The sequence below is a fragment of the Pholis gunnellus genome (assembly GCF_910591455.1).
Source record: "Pholis gunnellus genome assembly, chromosome: 10".
Classification (NCBI taxonomy): domain Eukaryota; kingdom Metazoa; phylum Chordata; class Actinopteri; order Perciformes; family Pholidae; genus Pholis; species Pholis gunnellus.
Window position 1 is genome coordinate 22,856,887 of NC_136537.1, and position 27,517 is coordinate 22,884,403.

The 27,517-nt window shown below is 44.8% G+C and overlaps 2 protein-coding genes across 2 annotated transcripts in view; both read left to right on the forward strand.

Moving 5' to 3' along the window:
- afg2a (AFG2 AAA ATPase homolog A) overlaps window positions 1–20,559 on the forward strand; it is a 102,012-nt gene extending 81,453 nt beyond the window's left edge. The window contains exons 16-17 of the mRNA XM_079167106.1: window positions 1,464–1,628; window positions 20,117–20,559. Of these exons, the coding sequence (XP_079023232.1) occupies window positions 1,464–1,628; window positions 20,117–20,296 (345 nt within the window). The 3' untranslated portion in view covers window positions 20,297–20,559. The remainder of the gene's footprint in view (window positions 1–1,463; window positions 1,629–20,116) is intronic.
- Window positions 20,560–22,477: 1,918 nt separating this feature from the next.
- spry1 (sprouty homolog 1, antagonist of FGF signaling) lies at window positions 22,478–26,547 on the forward strand. The gene is made up of 2 exons (XM_079167090.1): window positions 22,478–23,038; window positions 24,507–26,547. The coding sequence occupies exon 2, from the start codon at window positions 24,562–24,564 to the stop codon at window positions 25,648–25,650; it is 1,089 nt and encodes a 362-aa protein (XP_079023216.1). The 5' UTR covers window positions 22,478–23,038; window positions 24,507–24,561; the 3' UTR covers window positions 25,651–26,547.
- The last annotated feature ends 970 nt before the right edge of the window (window positions 26,548–27,517 follow it).

The window sequence follows — 27,517 nt, forward strand, 5'->3', positions numbered from 1 at the left end:
ATGGTTGTTCAAATTCCCATTTTCTCAAGGCAGGAATTCTTGACCGTGTTTGCTTTAAAGTTGAGGTTCAAAGTTTATTCTTGACCTTGCAAACAGCAGTCGACAAAGCGATGTCATTATTGTTTCATCTGTCGCTGTACTTTTGAGACTAATTAAGCCTTTAGCCTATAAAATACCCAGAGCTGACATCCTGAAATGTCTTGTTCGGTCTGAACATTTAGTCCACAAGAATAGAGAAAAGCAGCAAATCTTCAAATTTGAGAAGCTGAAACCAGAAACAGATTGACATTTTTGCTTTTGTCAAAATGTTCATTTCAGTATTATCGGACTAAAATTCATAACCTTTGCAGATTATCCTACTTTCTCAATAGAGCAAATAGGTTGATTTACTATAACCGTTTATAGACAATAAAAAGCACAAGGAGGCCGCCGGGCCTTGAGGATACTTGGTGCATGCGGAGAAACAGGAATAGCAGTGTGATGTCTATGTGAACGAGAGTTCAAAGGCTGCTGCTCCGGTCCCTCCAACCTTCACTGATCACTCCTGACGTGACCTCCTGCATGGCTTGCGTCTGCTTGTGTCTCCTGCCTCGTCTCCGCTGGCCGGGGTTTAGCCCCGCTGTGGCCTGTCTGGCCCAAAGCCAGGGGCTCCGCTGTCTTTACAGCGAGGCCTCACTGAGTCTTGGGGGAAGAACAACAATAAAACTGTCAGTCCAAGTTGATGTTTGTTTTTCTGTTGGTTCTTCATTCCAGCGCTGGAATTAAATCCCAATTCACGGAGAGCCAACTGCATTTTGGTTGTTTTTGCAAATCCCGCCGGTCTTCGGGCAAGCTTGTCCGGTCAAACGGATGCACAACCCAAACCAAACAATACCACACCATACCGCAGCCTGTCACTGCCTGGCTGAGGAGGCCGGGTGGAGACACGGCATGTTTGTCTGTCCGTCGGCCCGTCTGTGTTAAGAGAGGCGCCCGCCACTTAATGACGTCTGACAAGCGAGACAGCGGCGGCTTTGGGTACTCAAGGACTGTTGTGGGGTCACGGAGATGTGATCTGTAGGAAGTGGAGGGTTCATCAGATAACGTCAACATTGTCTCCACGCTGACTGCCAGAAGTGGGAAAACTTACATTTCACAGTTTGCGTTTTTAGGCATTTGGTTTATGGTTGTGTCTAAAGAGGTGTACGATTTAATGCAGCAGTAGCGGAAGCGTCGGTTCCTAGATCTGCACCATAACAAGCTAGCAGTGAGCGAGTTCAGAGCCCTAGTGTCCTGACAGTATTTCTATGACGCCAAAATGATTATGTACAAAAGATATTTCAGTAACATGTGTTCCCTCAGCAAGCCAAAGAAGAGTCCACTGCTGCTCAGTATTGATGTGAAAGCCTTAACTTGACAGACTTTTGTGAAATATGGTGGTGAACCAAAGGCTGACAGACTCTTTTTTCCCCCCCATCCCACAGGCTCTGATGCGTCCAGGTCGCCTTGACCGGATCGTCTATGTGCCTCTTCCAGATGTTCCAACCCGACGGGAGATATTTTCTCTCCAGTTCCGCAGCATGCCCGTGGCCCAAAACGTGCTTCTCGATGAGCTGGTGACTCGCACCGACAAGTATTCTGGAGCAGAGGTGAGTTTCAGTCGCTTTGATTGATTTATAATGACGGCGAACAGGAAACGATACGTCCACCTCTTCAGCTCCGGGTCAAGCAAAAGATGTATTGAGTGATAAAAGCCAGGCCACGACAAAACAAGGGAAAACTGTTTCTTGTCAACTCAAGCTGACAAAATGTTTTCCTATCTTACAAAACATCGTGTTTAACAATCCAATGCAAATGGCACTCGCCACACGGATTCAAACTGGCAACCCTGCACATTCACAAGCCTACATCTTAATATTCTGACTGCTGCTGACCCCCCCCCCCCCCCCCAGTAAGAATACTGAACTGCAGTGAGATGTTTCTGCACTTTTCCATGATGAGTGTCTGTCCCGTGTCACAGTGCGCCCTCGTGATCTCACAGCAGAGTTAATCGTACAAACCGCTCCTTTGTGTGACAGATTTGCATCTCTGCCTTCGTCTGCCGCGTGATTCACATTGTCCTGAGCAGAGAGACTTCTACCGTCCTGCGAGAAAAAAGGGGCACAATTTCAAAAAGAATGTGTAACACTTTGGCAGATAAACTAATTCACCAACTTTAAGCGTGGTAGGTTTTAGCCTGTGTGTATTATTTACTGCAGAATGTAAAGCTTTGGAGAGTTTTCTTCACGGGGGATGGTTCTCTCTCTATTGGTCGTGTTTTCTGTCACAGAATTCATGTTTGTCTTTGACCTTCAACGTGACCATTCAACAGAAGAAGAAAACATTCCCGTAAGATGTACAGTATATCTTTCCCCCTGAATGTGAAACCTAGCTCTCTGTTTCATCTGCATAACAGAAATGTCATGCTGGTCTTCTGACAGGCTCAGAACACGACCGTTTTTAAATGATTCAGACGCTACCGTTACTTGGCAGGCTTTAAAAAACAGAAGAATCTGTGATGACTTGTTTCATTCATTGACTGCCTGAGATCGTGCAGGAGGCCAAGTGTTTGGATCTTGAAGCAATTTTCCTAATCAGCTCCTTATCATAAGCAACAGTGTCCTCCTCCGTGGACACGTTGTCCCCCAAAGCTACAACATATTGGTTTATTCAGAGATAACCAAAAGTATCAACTGATTCAAACTGGCCAAACATAAACAGACTATGACTTGTGAAAGTGCTCTTAAACACACACGCACGTGTGCACTCCAACTTTTCCTTCAGCAAGCTCGGAGGACTGTTTATCAGCTCTAAAATCAAGTCTGATCAGGACAGCGAGGTGTTGAGGTGTTTCCGTCTTCACTCTTGACATTATGATCCTCTCGAGGGCAGTCCGAGGTTATCTATAGGGCCTCCTCATATCCTGAAAGTGCACGCTCTCTCTCTCTCTCTCCCTGGTTCCTGACTCGGCAGCCCCGTACCCAAAAGCAGCCTCAAGCAGGCGGTACACCTGGAGGAGGTATGCAGCAAGAAACCAATCCCCAGCTATCAGGTGTCGCGTTTGACATCGGGCTTTCTGGTGTACCGTCTCATCTGTGGAATGAAGGTTTGCAGTCACTTGCCATTGAGTTCTTGAAACCCTGCAGAAATTCAAGGAAATGCCACAGTCAAGCTGATAAGAGTTCATCGGTGGAGAAAAAAAGAGAAAGAAAGCCGGGTCTCACCTGTGTACGGATTACATTTGACATACCAACGCTCCCAACGCTATAGATCCGAGTGGTTGAGAGGAAACTGAACACTCCTGTGATCACTGAGGGGAAGTTTGAGAGAACACAGGATACAGATAACAAAGCAACACAGAACCAAAGATAATGCTGTGTTTACAAGAAAAAAGAGCACCGAGGGACAAATGCAGCCAATCGCCATGTAAATAAACAAGTAAACGTCCAAACATGCTGACTGTGGATCGGTCACACCTTGACTGTCTGTTCTCATACTGTTATATATCACCGTCACGCTCATTGCAGTGATACGGTTTTTGAGTTGAAAGGCCCATCGTTTTCCCTTTTTTAATCCCAAAGTGTTTGTGCTTCCTGCTTCAGGAAGACGCCGCTCACAGGTTACAGTAAATGAGACTGCAGTAACTACGGTAACTGTTGACGCTCACATTATGTTTCTGAGTAACCGGACGGATGTGTTGATGAGTTCCTCCCATTAAATACTAATAGTGATTATAATGATGATAATAATAGCAACTCCTGACTTTTCAATCTGATCTGATTTCCAGATGCTGTTTCAAAAAAAAAAAAAAAATTGCAAACAAATAAATCTTAAAACACTAAAACAACAATATTCAAAAATATGAATAATGTATCATAACAATTACATGCTTTTGAGATAATATAAAGAATATTAGAACTTTTATGACGATGGGAATATCACTTCAATAATAATGTTTCACTAAACTCATCTGTTAGTTTCATGAAATAACACATGAGTCCTATATACAGGCAGCAGATATGATGCAACACTCTACCATGATGATATATTTGTATATTAGAAAATTGTACATCTCCTCAGTCGTTAAAGTCTCCGACCACGTATCCTCTTTCAAGGATAAAGACTGAAATAAGTGGGAGGAAGGAGGAAGGAGGAAGGAGCGGTGTTGCCTGGATATGGACGTTGAGAGTAGCCGGACCTTTCATCTCTGTGTGGCAGAGCACTGAGCCATTATATTTGACTTGGCATGCTAAGTGCTAATGCAGCAGGCAGCTGGGTGAGCCGCAGCCGACGAGCATCGGTCAGCCGTGCGTCAAGCCCCGCGCTGGATGACGGGGGGGGGGGGCTCGTAAATCAACAGCAAGACGCTTATTGAAACTGGAGGCCACTGAGCAGAGTCCAGTTTCAGTTTTCATATCATACACACTGTCGCTGACTCCCCGCCTTGTTCTCACCCGCTTGCATTGCGTTCTCATCTCTCCAACTGTCGACTGGTCGTACGCAGGCTTTGCAGTCGTGATGCAAATCATCCGTCGGTGTCATCGTGGAGCTTTAACAGGGATTTGGTTTGGGTTCTTCTCTGTTGCAGCCTCACTTCCTTACAAACAACGTACGTAGTTCAGATTGAGCTTTATTGATCATAAATCTACTCTAGCGATTTACTTTATATCAAATTTTTCTCTGCGGTTTTAACTAACCTCATTGCCTTATCTCACATGACATCGTTGACATGTTGGCCGTGAATATCTGGTCCTTCAAACTGTAACAGCCAAAAGACACGACACTAGAAACGAGCAGAATTGTGTTTGTTGTGACAATGTTTATATCTCACTTTTTAATATTAAAAGATTATATTTTCTACATTCATCCATTCATTAATTTGTCGGAACCATCCCAACGTAACCTACATTTAAAGGTTGACAAGTCAGGGTGCAGCAGCATAGAAACAGTTTTTAAACAGTAAATCCTTAAATGCATTAAACATCTTCGGCAAAGCATGAAGTTCAGAGCATGCACCCTTAATATGAGGTTGTTTACGACTATTTAAAACAATTTAAGAGGAAAAAATAAAGGAAAGTTCATGTCCTTTGGTCCTACAACATGATCCATAACAATGTGATGCAATCCAATACAGTGTAGTATAGTGCTGCAAATACCATCTCTGTGGCCCTTATTATTGTCTCGGCGAGGAAGATCGAGTCCGGGGATCAAACTGATCAACTGGTTTATAATCTCACTTCTTCAACCATAAACGCACTTCTGCTCCAAGATTTTCAGTGAATTTGTTACAATTTGTGTTACTTAGTTGTGTTTTTATGCAGTGCTGTGACATCCCTCCCAAGGAAAACTCAATGAGGAGGCGTGTTTGTTTGCGGACGGCTCGCACATCGTTGTGGAGGTGATGCACCAATGAGCACCTTTCAGTCCTCAGTCTTGGCAGTCTGACCACCTGAAGCTTTGACTTTAATTACATTCCTGGGATTTCAGACTCGTTTGAGAGGAGAGGGAGGCAGGGTCGAGTGGAAGGAGGGGGGGGGTCATGCAGGAGGACACAGTTGTTGTCAGCTCGGAGCTAGAAGCTTGTTAAAATCACCTGTCTTCCTACCTGCCCGGAGTGACATCTGGTTTCCCAACGCGCGCACACACACACACACACACACACAACTTAAACTCACACTAAGCCCAGAAAACTGCTGCCGGCTCTCCCTTCTCACCTCTGCCATCACTTTCCCAAACAGAAGCAACATTTGATACTGTAATCGCAGTGTTGTCTCAAAGAAGAAGAAGAAGAAGAAGAAGAAGAAGAAGAAGAAGGGCTTAACCTGCTCCTGAAGGAAGGTGTGAAGCCACTCCACTTCTCTCTTCTTTTTTTTTTTTTTTCAATTTATGATCAAGCCGTGACAGGAAAATACCTGGAGGATGTATTGCACCCTGTCACGTGCACTGAGTCAGTTCCAGGCCTTGTTTTGCAGCCTTGCTGGAAAGCTGAAGCCCTCTTAAGTTTCGATGCTGCACTTTTTTAATATTTCAAAACAAAGATATTTAATTCCAAACTAAAGATTGTTGCGCTAGGGGTGATAATGTTTTCAATTTATTATAGAAAATACTTGACCACATTGATACTAATTTTGTTAACAAAAGCCTTTTATTTAAGTTACTGCCATCGAGCACATGTTTAATCATTTTTGAGGCAGACTTCAAACTCAGAAGAGTTCGAAATCAGAGGCGAATTGCACATTATGTCATAATCTACTGTCCTTATCCTACTTTCTCTCTCTCTGTCTCGCTCTCTCTCTCTCTCTCTCTCTCTCTCTCTCTCTCTCTCTCTCTCTCTCTCTCCGTGGAGATTATGGCTCCAAGCAAATTAAACTCAGTAGGAAGTCCTTTCGACTTTCCAACTCGCTGCCTTCTTAGCTAAGTCCACTCACTTGGTCGGATGGGTAAGACTTGACATTTCAAGATGTAGGAATGAATCAATATGTGATGTAAGGACCAGAAGATGTCAAATAGTGCAAGCTGAATCAATACGATGAGAAGACTAAGTCCAATGTGTTCTTCTCTGTGTCCTCTCAGTGATATCCACTCACACCTGTGTTGATCAAATTAGTCTTGTGGGGGGGGGGAGTCATGCGTTCGCTCACGTGTGTGCGTGCGTCCCTGAGTGAGTGTGCACCTCCGTGTCTGTCCTCGGCTAATCTCGCACTCTGTTTCAGCAAACTGCATAATAATATTCTGGGTGCCCAGTTATGGCTGCATGCTCAAGGACTCACACTTTCTCGAAACACCTTTTATTTCCTGTTTAGCACCCAGAGACACATGCAGGAAAAAACTGCCTTTTACAAAGCCGGACAGCGTCTAATCATCGTTCATCCGACTCGTACTCGCTGCAGGTTGTTTCCCCAGTTAGAAAGACAACCAAAGCCGATCGCATCTTTGTTGGCGGGAATAAGAACGGGGACATCGTCTGTCTCTGCGCCCTGTGAAATCGGGATACATTTTTTGGAACCGCATGGAGAAATGTTAACTGCTCCCAGCAGCCGCTACTGCAGCGTTGACTGAATGTGACATTGGTGGCAGATGTGCAAACGTGCTGATATTTTCATAGGAAATAAATGTTTGTCTTACTGCTCTCTTTTGCCGACGGTTGAACATGTACACAGTTAGGAAAAAAGCGTTTCTGTTTGCTGTTCCACAGGGCGCACAGGACCGATGTGTTTTCTTCAATTGAGTTTGTTTGGGATAAACAGGAAAGGCACTGAGTCAGGGACGGAGTGCCGAAACTCAAGCTTCATTAGCAGAGTGCGTCCCCGGGACCTCCCTGGGCTGTGTGATTGACAGCTGACCTCCGGGAGGTGGAGTGCAAAAACACCACAGCAATGAGCACTTAGCAGATGTTGACAAGTTGTTGACAAAAGAAATCAGGATTTCCCCCCCGCTTGAACCCGGTAAGAACGGGGCTGGAAGTCGCTGTTTAGATACGGAGCACGTAGAGGTGACGTCCGACTGACAAGCCGTACCGAGACCCCCCCCCCACCCCCCCACCCCCTCACATCGAGTTCTCTGAGTTCTAACTTCCATCTCCCTTCAAGAGGCGGTTGTTGAGGCGTTTTAATAAAACCTCAAGCTGCAGCATTCAGCCGTATCAGAATATCTTTGTGTTCAGTCACAGATGCCTTTGACCTCCGTAGCGGTGGGTCTTTTCCCTCCAACAGGGGGAGAGCTGTTTGGTCCGGGCCCAGGTGTCTGAGACGCTTGGCTGACAGCCATTCAAACTCACTGGCGCAATTGTTTTCTTAACTCCTTTTTTTTTTTCTTCTTCTTTCTTTTTCACACTGGCAGGAGCAGATCTGTTCCAATGCAGGACGTACAAATCAGGCAGATCAACAGTCTGCCTTGACGTCAATGTACCGCCTGTGATGCTTGATACCCCCCCCCCCCCCTCCCCCTTTCCTAGATTACTGAGCACCTCTGCAGCTCCCTGTCAAAAATAGTCAGTGTTAGGTTGTAACTTGATGAAGCGGTGGTGCATTTTTGCATCAGTTAAAGGACATAAAAGTAGTTTTGGAATGATGTTTTATTTGTTTTCACACGACACGACGGATTTGCAGAAACTTGATTGCGATGATTAAAAGCCATGAAGAGAGAGTTTGATCACATATCCGGTCTGCATAATGAGACACACACACACACGCAGAGCGCCGTCGCAGGAAGACAAATGGTTTCCTCTGAACACCTGTTGAGGTCGTGGCTGTTCCTCCTCTGGCTCCATGTGTCGTTTTTGTCTGATTTATGACCTAAGGTATTTGTTGTTGCAAAGTTTTTTTATCACCACGGACACAGGCGCAACAAAAAAAAGAAGAAGTGCATCAACAAAGCGTGTTGCTGTTTGAATTGCTGTGATGTTACACAACGTACGGAGCTGATAAATACACCATCAATCCTGGACTCCATAAGAAAAGACAAGAAATCTGCAATCACCATCAAACAAACACGTCGGCTTTGGTGGAATGCGTGTCAGACAAAGTTGGCAGTGGTTTTCCAAAATATGGTAACCTCTAGTCTTGTGTGTGTGCGCGTGTGTGTGTGTGTGTGTGTGTGTGTGTGTGTGTGTGTGTGTGTGTGTGTGTGTGTGTCTGTTGTATTTTTAAAGCGGCTGACAACAGAGGCGGTCACGCTGCCACTCAGGAAAAACACAGTCGACGTGGAAAACACGGTCAACAGCTCGACAAAGGCAGCGAGGAAAAGGCCTTTCACACCTCTGTGACTCTGAGTGACTGTGAAACACTTTGCCTCATTTCCTCTCCAACTAGCCTTTCGCCTTTTATCGTCGTGAATATGTTGTTCTTCGTCGACAGTGCGGGTTAAATGAAGGTTAGCAAAGAAAACATTTCCCTCAGCGCCTCTGCCAGCAGGCTGCTGCCGTGGCTCGCTAAAGGCCAACAATGGGCCGAGAGGGAAATGGATCCAATCGGCCCTAATTTTACATTTTGTATATAAAGCCTTCGCTGTGGTTTGTGTGCGAGTACATGGCGAGCGCAAATTGAATTTTTCCTGGGAAATGTGAGCCCTCGAGCGCACTAGTCATTCTGTTTCCCTTGGCCAGGCAGGAAGACAGAATGTGGGCAGCGAAAAGCCAAAAAAGAGACAAATGGAGCAAGACAGGAAGAGTGGAAAGGTAGGAAAGGACAGAGGAAGTGAGAGGAAAGGTGATTAGAGGGAGAGAGAGAGAGAGATAAAGGTAGGACAACCTAATAAAAACAAATACAGTGGAGCCTGTAGAGGAAAATACAGAGTCGATAACCAGTAACTCGTTTCAACTATATAAACAATCATTTCTATGTTGTAATTAATTTTCCAAATTAAATGCACATAGTAAAGAATAAATAATAATGTTATTTGCAAATTTACAGGCTGAATGAAAATGGTAATCGTTTAGCTCTCTCAAATGTGATGTTGGAATAAATAATTATAACTTTTGAATGAACTAATTTTATAAGAAGTTGACTTGATTGGCAATAAAACATTTAGAGCACATTTTCTTATTTAACACACTAGAGGGAGTTTTCTTTTGCACACTTGGTCTATGTTGACCGGTAGCTTATGGCTAACGTCAGCAGTCTTTAATAAGGTGAATATTTATTCCATATTTAGGTGTGGGATCTCTTTCTTTGGGTTTATATGCTGGATTCAGTTCAACCTTAGAGTTAAAAGCTCCTAATGCATGTGAACATTCACTGTGTGTGTTCGGGTACTCTGTATCTTAGTGTGTATGGAAGATGGAGAAAACAGGAAAAGGGAAATTTCAGTGGAGCACATCACACAGATGGAGTTTTACCTACCTTGACATTACCACACGCACACACATCACACACACACACACACACACACACACACAGACACACACACACACACACACAGTCACACACACACACACACAGAACTAAGTCTCCAGGTCACTTCAGTGTGGGTGTGTTTGGTAAATATGCCATCCCTGCCTTCCCAAGTCCAGGGAGAATGTCGAGCTTTCATTCGCCTGATTAAGGGGCGAGGACAAATATGCCCTTAAAGGTGAGGCCCAGCTATAACCCCCCCCCCCCCCCACACACACACACACACACACACACACACACACACACACACACACACACACACACACACACACACACAGAGACAACCTACTGTGTAGCCCCAACACAGGTGCTATCCCACACGGGTCTTTCCAAAACACATAGTGGGTAGGGGCCTGAGACGATAACACTCGACCGCCTGACATTATTCGGTAGCTTTCGTGGGAGGTTTCCGTCTGAAGCTGACCCCTGACATTTTACTTTTATTATCAGTGAGTCACGCAGCAGGGGGGGGAGCATCCCCCACTTTCGTGAACAAACATTTCCTCCTGCGTGGCAAGAAGACGCGCCTCAGACGGATGTCGTTTTTATTAAATCTAGACCGAGAAACGGCGATGTGAACTTTTAGCTATTATATCTCAGGCCTCCAGGTTTCTACTCGAGCATACAGAGGGCCGTGTCTGCTGCAGGACTCGTGTGTAACACCTCCCCTCCGTCTCTATTGTCTCAGCTGTAACATATGGGGAGGAAAAAGCCCACACATCACACTTTCATCATCACAGTTTCTATGGAATCTAAATTCCTCTGCTGAGACCGCAAGCATGTGCACGTTCATCCACGGCTCTCACACACACACACACACACTACAGTCTGCTATTTATGGTCATGTGCCATGTTTCCGTTCTCCCCCTTTTCTCCCCACATGACTCTCCTCCCTCCGTGCTCTCTCTCTCTCTCTCCTTGTAATCTTCAATAGGTTTCACATGGAGCTGTGGTGAGGCCGAGGCATGTCACTGCAGACACTTCCTCTTTGCCTCTTCGGAGGATGGAACGTTTCATTTCTGGTTGAGCGTTTGGGCTCTGCACCCCCGACGTCGTTTGATTTATGTATTATTTCATTTCCTCTCTGGCAATTGGATGCAGCGTGGCCCCTTTTTTTTTTTTTTTCCAGTGAAGGGGTTATTGTAAACGGTGGTGATACTGTGGTGTGGTTGGGGCAATGTTAGGGGAGGGAGTTTATAATTGTACTAATTGCATAAGAGCACCTCTTAGAGCCAATATCATCTCTGGCACTGGATAGTTCTATAGCGACAGCTATGGCCACCGAAAAACCTGTTTTTATCTATTTGTGAATGTCATAACGTATCATGATATATACTATTTATATACTGTTAATATACATACAATATATATATATATATATATATATATATATATATACAAAATGTGCTCTTTATCATTTGTAATTTTTTCTTTTTCTCCAAAGTAGATTTTAAATAAGTTAGTTAATCATTAAGTTGGCCAACAGAAATGAACAGAATTGATGATTCATTATTGGTTCGGTACATTTTAAATCAAAAATGTCCTAATTATTAAAATCAGACTTTTTTCTTGTCATACTTAATAGTAAAGTGAAAATCTTTGAGTTTTGGAAAAAGCTATTTCAAGAAAACATCCCTCTGGGACAGACGTTTAGTACTTCTGATGATGTTTTATCGGATTAATCCATCATACAAATCATGTTTGTAACCGTTTTGACGTCTTGCCTGTGTGGTGATGTTTTTCTTCTTTTTAATGAGGAGATTTTACTCAAACTGATTTGTCATAACATTTTAGCAATCATAGTTGCTTTTTTTTTTTTGCATTTCATTAACGTCCATACATTTATACATCCTATTGATTGGATTGGCTCAAATTTGCACTTACTTAATTTGCAAGTTACATTCTGACCGATCAGGAAATCATAAAGAGAACACAGTGATCTGCTGCTGTGACTTCTGGAGGTTAAATGAGTATGCATGTGTGCTTATGTACAAGACTTCCTGGCTTGTACACTTCACTGTACACATGAGTGCGGTGGTGTGCGTGTCGTACCTGTGCCTGAATGTGTGGTCGCTGTGCAGCACGTTTCTTTGGTGCACGGCGTGCGGAAAAGTGTGCAGTGGCCTACGTGAGCCTCATCCGTGTGGTCCTGCAAGTGCAGTGTGTTACACATGGGCGTGCGCACACACGCGTGTGCAAAATGCATGTTCGGTGCATCATGTGAGCAAGTGCAGCATGGTGGTGTAACTGTAGAGTATGTGTGCAGGACTTGTGGAGTGATGGAGGAGAGGTTTTGTGGGAGGGAGGAAGGGAGGAAGGGGGGGGGGGGGGGGACTCGCTCCTGTAAATGTGGCCGTTTGTGTGTGAGGGAGGGGGGCGAGGGAGGGAGGGAGGAGGGGAGTACTGCACGTAGCCCGCTGTAGACACAAGGGCGGATTGATAGTAAACACACACACACTCCGGGTCTAGTGGATCTGCTGCCGGTAGCCCGGCTAACAAGCCCTTCATTAAGGCCGTCTGATACACTCACTGAGCGCCTTTGTGGAAGTAGGAAGCGAAAAAGTACACCAGACAGATTTGACCCGAGAACGGTGGTGTGCGCTGCCAGCAGTGGCAACCTTTCTTTTCTTTTTTTTCTACTTTCACCCCTTCCACCTCTGGAGAAGGCTTTTATTTTTTCGTCGTGCTGAACAGGTTGTCTCATGGCACGCGCCACTTCTCACCTCCTCCAGGGAAACACTGCACGGGGGGAAAATATATAGATCTACATTTCACTGTGTATGCGTAGGATGCGTGTAAAGATCTTTGGAGTGTCACTTTTGGGCCTTTTAGGGGTTTTTTTCGCACCAGTGTGCACGTTTTGTGTGTACAGTGTGTTTGTGCCATGAACATCTAGAGTTCAGTGGTGGGATGGAAATTTACACGAGTTTTGGTTTATTTCCTCATATATTTTTTTAATATTCTGAAACATGGCACAAGTTGTCTATTTCCCTGACATGCACTGCACAACATGTTATCACCTATATGTGGGTTATCTCCTAGTTCTGCTCTGTTTATTAGAGGTTGTACACATTTTTCCATTAGTCATGCTGCTCGTGTATCTTTTTATCATTATTATATCCTTGTATTTGTTCTTGACCTCAAAGGAGCTAAATGTTTTTACTGTCACTATTTTTGCACTCCCACCTAGATGTTTATACTCCTTACTTTTTATTCCACTCATATATTTCTTGCTTGCCATGTTCCAGTGCTAAAAAGTGTCAGGTGTGTTTATGTAACCCCCACTTTGCTATGTTCTTATTTATATTCTGTTATTCTCTGCTGGATCTCGTTACCACTCGCTGCCACAAACGGCCTAATTTCCTCTCCGGGGGTCATTCTAGTTTCGTGTTGTCTTATCTTACAAGGACAACAGGACCTCACATACGGCGCTGGACGCGCCGAGGTATATCACTCCGCATACGGGGAATGCACATCCAACATGGAGGCGCTTGTGTGCGTCGGAGCATGCATGACGTGGGGTGTAGTTGTGGCTTACAGAGGGAAGTGCAGTTCACTGACCAATAGAGCATAAAGGGTGCTGTTGTATCCTGACGGCTGGGAGGCTAGCGAGGGCCTGCAGCACCGAGCAGAAAAACTAAACGGTAATATGAATGAAGGGAACTTTCTAATGAGCCATCAGTTCTGTAGCTTCAAGTGTTTATGAAGCCGTTGGTTTCCTGATCTCTAATAACCGATCAGCAAATGACAGAGTCAAAATGTTTTCTTTTCTTTCCTGTGGCGCTTTGCCTCTCGTCTGTTGTAGTCTGAACTACACCGACCCTCCATCTTTTACCCACCAGGTTCTTCTTCTCGTACTTTAAAGTGTTCCACTCGGCACACGTCCCCCCCTCGTCCCCCCCCCGTCCCCCCGAAGGTGAGGTTGGAAATGGAAAATAGTTTAACTTCCATAAAGAGTTCCACATCGGATCACTTTCTGCATGTCTGTCTCACTGCTTCTCTTCGTGGAGACAAACTTTAGTCCGCTTGAAGATCAAAAGCTGATTTAAATCGTACTTTTCCCGTCTGTGTGAAATGACCGACACATGTCATTATGGTATGTCTGACCCGCTCCCTCTCACCACTGCATTTCACTCTTATTGACAGCAATGCTGAAGAGTAATAGTAACATTCATATACATGTCCACACATACGTACATTTTAGTGTGTTTGTACATTCGTGCATGCGAGGCTTGGTTTTCAGAGGGGTTTGAGAACCACCGGGGGGAAACTTGTCATTAGAGGAATATGTGGAAACAAGGATGTGGTGGGCGCTCCAATCGAGTATCTATCGCTTTTCCAGCGACCCATTTAAAAGCTCTGCGGTTCAAGAGGCTCTGCGGGCATTTTATTAAGGTGGAATGACTGACACGAGGATTCCGGACATTTCTGCCGGTGGTGTAGGACGGAGCTTTAAGCTTCTCGCTTCATGCTTCTGGACAATCAGTTTTATATACTTTGCTTTTTATTGACTTAACCTGATTACGTTAAGAAAGTGTTCTTTTGCTATTCTACTGCTTCTTCTGTCTGCTCTGTACGTGTCTATTTCATGTCTGTCCGTCCTTGAAGAGGGATCGTTCTTCTGTCCTTTTTTATTTTCCTTCTTCAATTAGGAGGTTAAGTATTTGGGCTGTGTCGTTAAAACAGCCTGGACATGAATACAGTTACAACAGAAAAGTAAATCTAACGCGTTACTTGGTGATCCATAACACTGGTTACGGTTCAAATTTGGTCCGGTTTAGACACAAATCACATGACTAGTGTTAGAAAGAGGTTGATATTTGGGTTTAGATACTACTTTGTTAAGATTAGGGATCCTTTGTCATCATGTTTAAAGAAACCAACACTGATCCCGTTCCTTGTCAATGTTGGACACTTTGTCTTTGTCAGTTACAAAAGTGACTAATGCTGTCGTTTTATCTTCACGAATAATTGAAAAAAGATGCGTTGGACCCAAACGGACCCAAAAAGAGAGAAACCACCAACATGGGCGCCGCCATGATGTTCTACCGACGAAAAACAGCGTCCGTGCCGTGTGTCGATGTCCCTGAATGTCACAGTGCACACGCTTCACCTCACTCCAATCTCCAGTGTGGAGATTCTGGAAGTCACAGAGAATGTTTGTATCGCCAGAAAACAACTGCCGAATAAAACACGTTGAAGAGAACGAGTCGGTGAATAATCGGCCGCAATGGAAGAGCTCCAAACAGTACAAACTGTGACTTTAAACAGCTTCTGCTCCGTCATCAAAACCTCTTTGACTCACTATCGGGCCCACTTTTGGGTCATCTTGAGTCAGCAGATTTTAAGCCCGTCTCCAAACTGAGAGGCTCTTGATGATTACTTTGTGTGTGTGTGTGTGTGTGTGTGTGTGTGTGTGTGTGTGTGTGTGTGTGTGTGTGTTTGTCTGTATGACTGGCTACGTGCCACCTTCAGGAACTCTGAGCTCGCCCACATCACCAGAGAGCGGCCACTGCAATGCATCAGCTTCGCCCCTCTCCATATATTTAAGTGATTGCTGACATAATTTATGAAGGGAATGAAAAATAAAGTCTGCATTGCTAATAAAAAAAAATTAAAAGAGAGATCCATAATTTATTTGGCCTGCCACAAGTCACACACACCCACACACACACACACACACACACACACACACATACATTTCATTTCTGTGCATTGGCAGTTTTCTCCTTCCTCTGTTTCCCTCTGAGGAGTGCGGGGGGCCATCTTTGGGGGGTTGCTTTTTCGAAGGGGGGAATTAGGGGTATCAAGGTGGTGCAGGAGTGTGTGTGTGTGTGTGTGTGTGTGGGGGGGGACTTTTGGCTCCGGTCTAGGAATGCCTTCACGTTTACAAACAAACTAGCTCTTTCGCTGGCCCTGTTTGCCTTTGTGGCTTTATTTTTATTTTTTTTCAAGGCCTGTACGGGCAAACACACAGCGGGAAACACTGGCTTGTTGATCGCCTTCACAGACCAGCTCATAAACCCAGCGACCATGAATGTCGAGGCCTGTGTGTGTGTGTGTGTGTGTGTGTGTGTGTGTGTGTGTGTGTGTCGTTTGTGCACTTCAGAGCAGCGCCTGAGCATTTTTTTTTTTAATATACCCAAGGGGTGTTGTGGAAGTAAACAACCAAATAATTATTAACTGTTGAATCATGAGATTTGAGGCACGAGGAGGCGAACATGTCCTGGGAGTGGAGTTTTCAACGTAAATAAGAAATTACAGTTTGATTGTGCTGCAGCGTTTGTCTGTTCCTGTTTATGGGCGTCGCTTGGAAACAAACACTAAATCACATTGTTCAACATGTGGCATCTCTCTGGCTCTCCCTCACTGACTCCTCTCCTCGCTCGCCCGCCCGCCCCTCGCTCCGTTTGTAAACAGGGGGGGAGGGTGTGTGTGTGTGTGTGGGGGGGGGGGGGGGGGGGGGGGGGGTGCATGGCCTCATTGTTTTGCATCATTATTACTGACAGGCCTAAATGACTTGAATGATGGGAAACCCTCGAACAAAATTACCCCGGCCCCGTGTGTTTACCCGGCCTAAACCATGTTGCTCGTTGGCTTGAAACAGAAGAAGAAGAAGAAGAAGAAGGGGGGGGGGGAGAGGCCTCACATCCTGACATCTGCAAAGCACCTGTCCTGAGCCGTGCATGCTAGCTGGGCCAGAGCACATTCAAACAGTTATCTCCCCGCATTTTACTCTCCAGCCTTGAGAAACGCCACGGCCGCCCTGTGCTTCAACGGTTGTCGACGCTCTGCTGTGTGTTTTCGCGTCTCCACTGAGTCTGTGCACTGGATGGGTTTCAGATGTACTATTCGTTCAAATGTGGGTGATATAAAATCTTGACTTTAATATTTAATATGGGCATTTTAATGTCGTTTCTGAAGAAAATGAGAAAACTCCTATAATTTGTTTTTCACCGCTACATTATTCTAGATATTCTAGATGAATATAGTGTTTTTGTTATATACTGAATACTGAATTTGGTACCTAAAGTTTTGGAACAAGACTTTTCACTTATGGCCTTTTCACACCTGGGACGAAACTAAACTAAACCAAAATAAAGAATTTTCGTTGACATTTTTTTTGGCGTTCAGACCTTTCGCACCAACACAAATATTTCCATTCCGTGCATTACACTGTAAATGTAAGCCTTGCGACGTCACACAATCATCAATTCATTGTTGTTTTTACAACAATAAACCCGAGCTCGACTTCGGGGAGGAGGTGTGGAAAGGTTCCAGTGTGGTTTCATGTCCTATGGGTGGCATGTTATTGTAACGAGTGTGAAAACTGAGCTTAATTGCATCGGTTTTCATCATGTGTGACAGGACTGAGAGGAGTCAAATCCACGTCTATTGATCACGTTAGTAAAAGTCATTATTTCGATTATTGGCTTGTTCCAAAAAACTAACCGCACTGCCAAATACCAGAGTATCAGATTTGGTGTGGATAGCCTCATAGAGATGGATGGGTTCCAAATGTTGTATTTGACGTGCAATTTATTCGCACAGATTATCCATATCTGGTCTGTATATAACTATATACCTCAATATACTTTTGATGTGTGAACAATCATGAAGTACTATGCTATGCTAAGAGTATTATCTGCAAAGAAAACAATGCAAACTGGCAAACAATTTAGCTTTTTTGACGGGATAATCTGTGTTATTCCTTTTTCTTTACTCACCTTTGTTAATGCTTCGCACGATAGCAACACTTCGATAGCGTAGCCACAAGCTACTCACCACTTGTCCAACCAGTAAAGGGTTTATTGTGCAGTATTAGCAGACGGATGAATGAAGACAGGCTGGCTATGCTTGCTTGCTAATATTTGCTAGCTAGCTACATTGGCTAACAACTACTGTTGCGATCTTGCTGCAATCCCAACTCACCTGTTTGTTCTCAAATTATCACAACCAAAGTTCAGTCATCTCCAAAAGACAACTTTAGTGACGGTAGATAGAAGTGAACTTGTGGTGAGGAAGAGCGTTACCAACTTTGCTAGCCCGGCTAGCTTGTAAACATTAGCCCGTCACTCTTTTATGTCATTTTCTTTGATTGGACTTTATTTAAGAGTTGAAAAATATCCCCAAAAACATTATTATTCATTATCAGGTCTTTTCTAATTATTTTCTGATATCATTTTTAGCCTGTAACGTTAGATTTTGCCAACAATTAATGTTTAGAATTTACAAAGTAATTTATTAACAGCATTATTGTTGTATATCAAGATAGGAAATGTATTAATTGTTATCCAGTGAAATGAGGGATTTTGCAGTGGAGTTTGACATTTTGTCATTTTCGGTCATCCTGTCATTGAGTAACTTTCTGCAGCTTTATGTATAAAAAAGAGAAAGTTCTTTCTCGAATGTTCATCCTTAAACCATAACTGCTTACTGCCCAAAGGAAAATGAAAGTGGAGTGACGCTGTCAGTTTATAAAAACAAAACAATAAATACAGTCTAATGACCCTTAATTCTGAAAGTTATGATGGGTCAGGAATAGGCGTAGTTTTAACTATTAATAGCTATTTACAAACTGTGTGGGCTAAAACACACTAGAGCCTCCCCCCCTCACTGTACATTCAGCATCAGCTTGCATGTCACGCAGTGCAGCCGTGGAGCAAAGAGCAGTGGCCAGCGCCGCTTCGGTCCAGTGAACAATTCCAGCGGGCCCAAGTTGCTCTACATGCACACTTCCACCGTTCAATACCCCAGAGCCTCGGCCGCATCACGTGACCGCCTGTCCCACTGACCTCCCACCAGACGTTATCAGCGGTTGTACGGGGCGAATAGCTTCCTCTTTGCTCAGAACAAAGCTGTGCCTCCCAGAGGAGGAGGGGGAGGAGGGTGGCACTGCAGGGAAAGTTGCCTGGCCTTCATCAGCCGTCGCCACCGATTCGGAAGTGAGTCACTCCTCTGCCGTGTGCAGAATCTCTCCCAAAGGTCACCCGCCGCTGCCTGCAGCACTCCTCCGTGTCAGCCATTGCATAATTCTATCAGCAGTGTAGTCAAGAAGCTGCAGGAGCAGTGCTGTATTCACACTGTTAGACATGGCTGATTAGAAATGTTGATTAAACGGACCATTTTTTTATTGAAAGAGCTGCTCCAGACACATAAATAATCCTATTATATAACTTAAATCTTAAAGGGCAGAACCAGAAAACTACAGCTTTTCTACCAACAGTGTAATGTGTCACATTGCATATTGGAACAAAAACCGGGTAACAGAGGAGGAGCCACAGATTGAAAGCCTAAAACGTCCTCAAATAAAGCAGTCTAGTTGGTTAAGTCCTTGGCTGTTAATATTTATATGTTTGTAAGTTAACTCGTGTTCCAACAACATGTGGATCTATGATATATGTTTGTCTCCAGTGCCTGTCACTAGATTTCCACTCACTCTTTTCTAAAATGGATAAGAGTGAGACTGTCAGATCCTTCCTGTCAACTTCTCATTGAAAGTGGCAATCCTGAACATTTCAGTCCTGGTTGAATTAGAATTTATTTTGAGTGAAAAACGACTGAATTCTGCTCAGAGTTTAGCAGTCTGGAGTCTTTTTTTGTGGATACATTAGCGTCAAGTTTTCAGAATTGTGTGCATAGTTTCATTTTGTGTGTGTGCAATGGAGAAAAACATGAAATATAGAGCATTTCTTTAGGGGAATTTCCCCACAGACACGCGCAGTCTGTAATACCGCATATAATATGCGAATACTTTCCTCAGGGGGCCATCGGCTCAATCACCTCCGTGTTTCCCCTTTCAGCAATAGATAGACTCATTTATTTGAATAAAATGGTGATTGCCACTTTAAGGATTATATGTAGATCAGGCTAACCATGATCTCTTGTTGCACCTATTTTTATATGATGAAACTATTTTATTATTACAACAGTTGCTTTCAAGACATGTTGCTGAGCCGAGGTGCGTTTAGTATAGATAGTTGTTGAGATTTTACACAGTTTGATTTGTGTGTGCTTTTGATATTCACGAGATGCATGCATTTCTATGGCCGATGAATAAAGCTCTTCTCCAGCACCATTCGATACCGTCACCAGTCTGTGGTTGAGGTCGATCGGCCTCTTTAACTGAGCTCACATGATTCAGTGGTGTTCATTGGATGGAGCGCTCCGCCTGACAGCTGAATATCTGTGTCTGTTTCCTGTCCCAGATAACGGCAGTATGCAGAGAGGCTGCCCTCCTGGCCCTGCAAGAGGACATCAAAGCTCAGCACATCGAGGCCAGACACTTTGAAAGTGCCCTGAACACTGTGAAGCCCCGGATCCCCGACTCTCTCATCCAGTCGTATATCAGCTATCAGCAGCGACGGAGCGGCCTGTGCTTCTTCTGACCGAGCTGCTGTGGACAAAAGAATATGACTCCAGGAGCCTGTTTTCCTGTGTGACTCTAATATTATGTTTTTACAGAAAAGGTTTCGACTGCCCCCGATCTGCTGGACAAATAAGAGAATGACACGATCAACCAGCCAAATAAAAAAATCTGTTTCCCAAAAGTGCTTGTTAAATTTGTATTTATTTAGCTCAGCAGGACAACATTGTTTTATTTTTGGGGTTTTGAAAAGTTAGCTGAAGTGTCATGTTTGATTATGTGAAATATTAATACTGTATTAAATGCATTCTGTATATGTGTTTAGTTGCCTTGAGAAATAACATTACAGCAGAAATAAAAGTCACAAATAAGCTGATCAGCACTGGTGATGTTTAAACGAGCTCTAACACGGAGTTTACAGCACAATTAAAATGCTTAGAAAAGTAAAAGACACATTTTAGTCTAAACCATGAAACTTGATTTTTGCCTTCTGTACATGTTTTAATGCCACTTTGTGATATTTGTACGTTTTAATATTTGTGTCTTTTAAACGTTTTCACAGAGACAGAAGATTGATTGCAACAAATCCTAAGTTGGTAAAACGTTTGATGAGTATACTGCAGATAATGATCTCCATCAGAACTAACAGATACAGCATTAAATAGTGGACTTTATCTTGGGACCTTCTGGACCCCTTCAGTGATCTCTGACGTCTTCCTGAACTAGTTTTGGGGAACTGCTGCTCCACAGAAGAATAAGGAAAAAAAACAGCCACGGCTGGTTTATTCATCACATCCATCCGTGGAAAATCAGCTAATTGCTGCAATCGTTAGATTTCCGTCCGCACTTCCGACCACTAAGAGCAGGGATCCAGGCGGCCATCTGTCGGTCTACCAGGATCTGCTTCATCACCAGCAAGCTGAGTTTTTACATCCAGCTTTAAAAAAAGAAAAGCCGTTGTTACTTGGCCACACAGTCGCTCTACCAGCCCGTTAACTCTCTCTCTCTCTGTTCTTTTTTAAGCATCGGCTGACCCGAAATGGCGCTGGAGGTCATTCATCTATTGATTTTTCCATTTGAAAAGGATAAATTGACTTTGTATTGAACTTCCTTTTCTCATGGATCCGGATGTAGCGCATCCGCGACACCAATCAAACCAGACAGTCAGGAACAGAGGGGAGGAGCGGGGGGGGGGGGGGAGTCTTTCCCCTGGCTGCAGGGCTGCTTCTTTCTTAAGGTGGTCCGGGACTAAACCCCCCCCCCCCCCCCCAACCACCGCCGTCTCCATGAAACTCTTCAGATGGTGGGAACGTCCTTATCAGACAGCTATGCTGCACTCATCGTGACACATTTGGTTTCCTCTGATGGCAAACGTGAATGCGTAATGGTAAACATTCAAAGACATCCGGTTGCGCCGCCCCCCCCCCCCCCCCCGGATTGTCTTGTCTGCAGACAGTGGGTTTCCAACGTGTGGTTCCAGCCCCAGCGGGGGTCTTTTAATTGACTCAGTTCTGCAGCGCTACACGGATTATTACATTACATTTAAGAAGCCCCACTTTATAAACCATGTTACCATATATGTATTTGTATGTATATGTATATTACATATAACTAAACATTTGTGAAACTGGTCATTTCTGGGTTTCTTAACATGTTAAAGAAATGACGTGAGCCCCTCATCCAAACACATTTACTGCGTTTAAGTTTGAGCCTTCAGTACTTTATTAGATTCATGTTCTTCAGTTTAGTATAGCTTATAAGTTATACTACTTCTGTGTTAAACATGTGACACAAAAAATCTAAATGCCTTTATTGCTATATGTTTTGTGTAATCGTTGTAGTTATATTGGTTTAATGGTTATATTCAATTTCCAGTTTATTTTAAGACGCAATGTACAAAAACTGTGTTTTCCTTGACTCTGTGTGTTGTTTGTACCAAATCAGCACGAACATAAATAAATGGTGCGTTTGTTACATCACTATTAGTCACATAAACCTTATTCACATCGTTATTCATAACCCACAAAGAAATCCGTTCCACCTTAAAGCTCTATGGCCCGGCCTTCCACATCTGCCCAATGAATCAGAAGCGGATGCGATGTATCCTTTTTCAGTGGAGTGAATGGCCAATGGGAGTTGGCTTGTCGAGCAAACACTGAGCCCTGCGTTCCCATTCATTCAGTGCTGAACGGGCCCGCGGAGCAGGAGAGAGCGCAACCGCCGTCTGCGACCCGACGACGCTTTTTTTTCTCCTCCGCGAGCGCAGACTCCCCGCAACAATAAGTAACTCCCAACGCACCTCCCCTGCAGAATACTCGGAGAGGAGAACGTCTTGGATCTATACGCTCGCTCGTGTTTGATTTTATTTCTACAACATTTTTTTTTAAATAAATTTTTTTTTTTTTTACTACAAATCCTGCGGGACTTCTCTATAAGTAGGTTGCCTAAAGATCGGCCTCCCAAGTGCGCAGCAGTTCTCCGGGTGCCTTCACCTCCCTCCCTCCGTCAGCGCTCCACCGTGGATTTACTTTGTTTCATCCTGGGACCAATGCACGCGTAACCCGCGCTGAACTAAACCACAAGAAAAGAATAATAATAATAAGGGAATAACGCAAAGGGATACACTCGCACTTGGATTAACAGGCAGTGAATGTTATGCATCAGACCTTATAGTCTACGTCTGGACATTGCCCCTTCCTCTGTGGATGGAGTTCTGGTAGGCTGTTTGGTTGATGGATTCGACGTTATGGATGGTTGCACATAGGTACGTATCTCCCTCAGTGTTTTACACTTGTTTTACGTTCATTATGATGCTTTTACGGTGTTGTAGTATCCGATAGTAGCGCACGTAGCGACCTTGTCTGCGCCGCTGTAGCGATATAAATGTTTTTTTTTTACACTGGTGCACAAATCCAAAGACTTTCCGTGTCATTTTTCTATGTTTGGCACAGAAAAAAAATCAGAAACACCCGCTGCGAGTTTAAATGAATCGCGACTAGTTGGTGAAGTTGATGGATCGCCATGCCTGCGTCCTTCCGTGCCTCCGCTGTAACAAACACCCTTCCCCCCACGGCGGTTGTTTTCATTCATAAGTTTTTCCCCCGTCTATTTGGATGCGTCCTCTACTGTCTCTTGATCTCCGGCTCTGTACGTTTTTATAGGATCCTGCTTCTATAGCTGCCGCCTCGTCCTTTGAACGCGCCCTGTGCGGATAACCCTATTATTAGCGCGCACTTTGACGCTTAGACTATTACAAATAATAAAGAGTTTAGTTATTTGCATAGAGCTAAATAGATTTTAAAAAACTCGATCACTCTGGCTCTCGGCTGAGGTTTGATGTGTGTTTCGCGGGGACGTTTTGGCCTCGTGCAGGTCGGCGTTGCTTCATAACATTCACGTAAGCTCAAACCCCCAAATTCCTGATAAAGTTTATGGAATAAAGACTCATGTAAGACAAATGATTTGCTTAAAATTCACTTAAAAAAATCAAGATATGCTGCAGCGGTAAGGTGACGTTTAGTCCGTCAACTTGCAAGCGCTCGAATCGTTCTTTAAGCAAAGTCTTTATTTTGTCGGAACTTGATCTGACCTTAGTTTTCTTCTTCTTCTTCTTTTTTTTGCTCTACTTTTGTCCCCATTTCCCTGAAATCCCTTTTTGGTGTAGTAATAGAATACTAAGTGAGGCAGCTCATTTAGTTCCCTTGGATCGCGTCCTCATTTCGTCGCCGCGCTGCATTTAAATGTTAACTAGTCATACAAATGTAAATGAGGAGGGGAAGTATTTGTAGGGCCTCCTGAAGATTAGATGTGTGCGTATTGGGGAGGAAGGTACAAAAAGTCTTGTTAATAGTCAACTTTTTTTTTTTTCCTGGGTTGCCTCACTTAACGGGATCAAAAGTGACATATTGTCATGTTGACAGGGATGAAAACAGCCAGTCTGGATCAATTTTAAACACAAATAATCTAATATTGCTCCTTTCACTTCAAACAGTAATACATGTTGGAACTTTCTATTTTCTGCTGCTGCAGTATAGTTCTGGTATTGTTTATGAATACTGACATGATGCTGATTGGTACTTGGCTTTGAATTTGAAATGGCCATGTTCACCCCTCTTCCATCAGGACAGTGTGTGTTTGCCAGCTATGCCGTGTGTTGGCTCCGTCTGACGATGTCCCCTCCCTCCCTGCCTCTCCTTTGTCTCTTCCCCGGCCTCTCTTCCCCCCTCTGGCAGGTTTTCCGATGCATGCCAAGTCCACGGTGAATGTCGGAAGTGGTGATCCCCCCAGATGGAGCTCCAAAGTCAACATGGCCCCGGCGGTTCATTAGTGGTGATCCAGCAGCCTTCCCTAGAGAGCCGGCAGAGGTCGGATTACGAGCGGGAGCTCCAGCATGCCGCCATTCTCTCCCTGGACCAAATCAAGGCCATCCGCTCCAACAACGAGTATACCGAGGGGCCCTCGGTTGTGCGGAGGCCCCCTGCGCCCCGCTTGGCCCCCAGGCCCCAGGACAAGCAGGAGAGAACTCACGAGGTCATCCTCGTCAATGTGAACAACAATTATGAGCACCGGCCGTCAGGTCACCACCATCACGTCGGGGGCGGCGTGGTGGTCGTGGCCGGGGGACAGCAGTACGGCGGGTCCCGGGTGCCGGGGCTCAGCCGCTCCACTAGCACAGGAAGTGCCGCTAGTTCAGGGAGCAACAGCAGCGCCTCCTCTGAACAGGGACTCTTGGCACGCTCGCCCCCTTCCAGGCCCGGCGCGAGCTTGCAGCAACACCACAGAGCGGAGCGGCCTGTTCGGACTCAGCCCAAGCCCAAGGCCCTTTCACAGCCCCAGCAGGGACCTCACTTCCACCAGCCTCCACTAGAGGCTCCACTCAAGCCCCAGGGCAAAGGGAAATCAGACTTTTCTGGCTCTGGCAACGGGGTGGTGGCCGCCGCCGGGCACCAGTTCATCTGTGAGCGCTGCGGGAAGTGCAAGTGCAGTGACTGTACGGCTCCCAGGAGCCTGCCGTCGTGCCTGGCGTGCAACGGCCAGTGCCTCTGCTCGGCCGAGAGCGCGCTGGAGCACGGCACGTGCATGTGCCTGGCTAAGGGCATCTTCTACCACTGCTCCAATGACGATGAGGGGGACTCGTGTGCTGACCACCCTTGCTCGCTGTCACGCTCCCACTGCTGCTCTCGTTTCCTGTGCATGGGATTAATGTCGGTACTCTTCCCCTGTCTGCTATGCTACCCACCTGTCAAGGGGTGTCTGAAGGCGTGCCAGGGCTGCTACGACCGGGTCAACAGGCCCGGCTGTCGCTGCAAGAACTCCAACACTGTCTATTGCAAACTGGAGAGCTGGGCCCCACAGACCCAGGAAAAGCCCTCCTGATCGCCCCTGTGTGTTTGTGATTGCGTGTGTGCGGGAGACTCTTGATGTGGATCTTATGATGACAATGATAGTGATAAGTCACAAATTAATGTTTATCAAACATTCTAAGCACCTCCCACCAGCCTCCCCTCCTCGCTGCGGAAACCTAAGGAGCTAAAGCAAAGGAGTAACGAAAACCACTCAATTATTTTTATTTTCTCTGGATCAGGACCATGTTTTTACAGACCAGTGTTTGCCTTAACTGTTTCTATGTCTATCCTCAGCTCGTCATTAACACTATTTTTTTATATATATGAAAAAAGTTTCTCTTCCGTTTTAGGTAGGCAGTTTCCTCTGGGCCTGTGTGCCCAGTGGCAGCTGCCTCTCACCAAATCTGTGAAGGACGATCTACTATAGGGCAATTATGTAGCTGTTACCTGTTATTCATAGCAAGCAGGTATGTTTGAATTTATTGGTTGCTACCACACTAAAACCGTGGTTCCTATGCTCATGTTGCATTAACGAAAGCACATCCATCTCATAGTATTTCTTTTTTTTTCCCATGTGGATATGTTTCTCTCCTTCCACCCATCTGAACTCTTCAAACACATTCTGTGGCATTCTCCCATGTTTGTTTGTTGTTGTTTTTTTTTTCTTTATTTTTATGTAAATTGTATGCTCAAAATCCATAAGAGGAATTCTGGCTATTTTTTAAAAGGAAAAAAAATGTCTGTTAAAACATTTTCTTTTTTTGTTGTAAAAAATATTTATTATGTGAAGCTCTATTATTTTATGATATTTATTGCAAGAGACAGTCTTAAATTTACTCATGTCTGAATATAACAAAATATCAAATACTTACTGAAAAATTAAAGGGTGGCACAAAAGAAAACTATGTTAACTTTAATGCAGAAAATATATTAATTAATGAAAAAAACAGCACTGTCTGGCGTCTTGATTGAGCTGCTGAGAAACCAGCAACCGGCTTGAGGAATGAAAGATCTCACTGATGGCTGATTTTGAAGTGTGTGCGGCTCTATTTTCATGAGTTTGAGTTCAATGGCGAACAGCTAATCACTGTTTTCTGTGTGTGTGTGTGTGTGTGTGTGTGTGTGTGTGTGTGTGTGTGTGTGTATATGTTCATGCTGGGTGTGGAATTCCTGGTGAAAAAAAAGATTTCAGCAGTGAGTAGAAACAGCTTGTAGCTCGAAATGTGACTGTTTACATTCTTGGAGGGCTTCTTTGCTGCGATTCTCCTCGGTAACCTTGAAAGCTAAACAATACAGGTCATTGACACGATTAGCCCCGAAGCTGCTAGCATCAACAGAGCCTCCACGTTTCCATGAGTTATGCTCACAGGAAGTAGCTCTCCTGCTAAGCCCCCCCCCCCCCCCCCCCCCACCACCCCACTCCAACAAGTCACCACAAAACTATGCGCTGTAGTTTACTCCCCGGGCTTTAATGCGGCCAGATCAGGATGTTCCCAAACTCCCAAATGGTCTCCATATTGTGGAGCCCAACAGTGTGTGCCTTGAGAAATGAGAGCGACCATTACGAGTAGCCGGGCCACCTGTTCAAAGATAATAAACCGGGGCTATCAATGCTGGGCTTTTATGGCGTGGTTCCTGCACTAAAGGCAACGACAGGGGCAAATCCAGCCCACACATCACCCCCACCCCCCATTTGGCCGCCTCTTTTTGTCAGTGAATTTATCACTTGGGAAGTCCGCTGCCCCCCCCCCCCCCCTACTGACACCCACTCCCCCTTACCACCTCCGGGCCCCCAGGGGATGAGATCATCACTTTGTAAGTTGGTTGGTCAGCCAGAAATCCCAACAGTTGGGGAAACACAAACTGTGACCAGGAATTTCTCAGGGACAAAGAAGAAG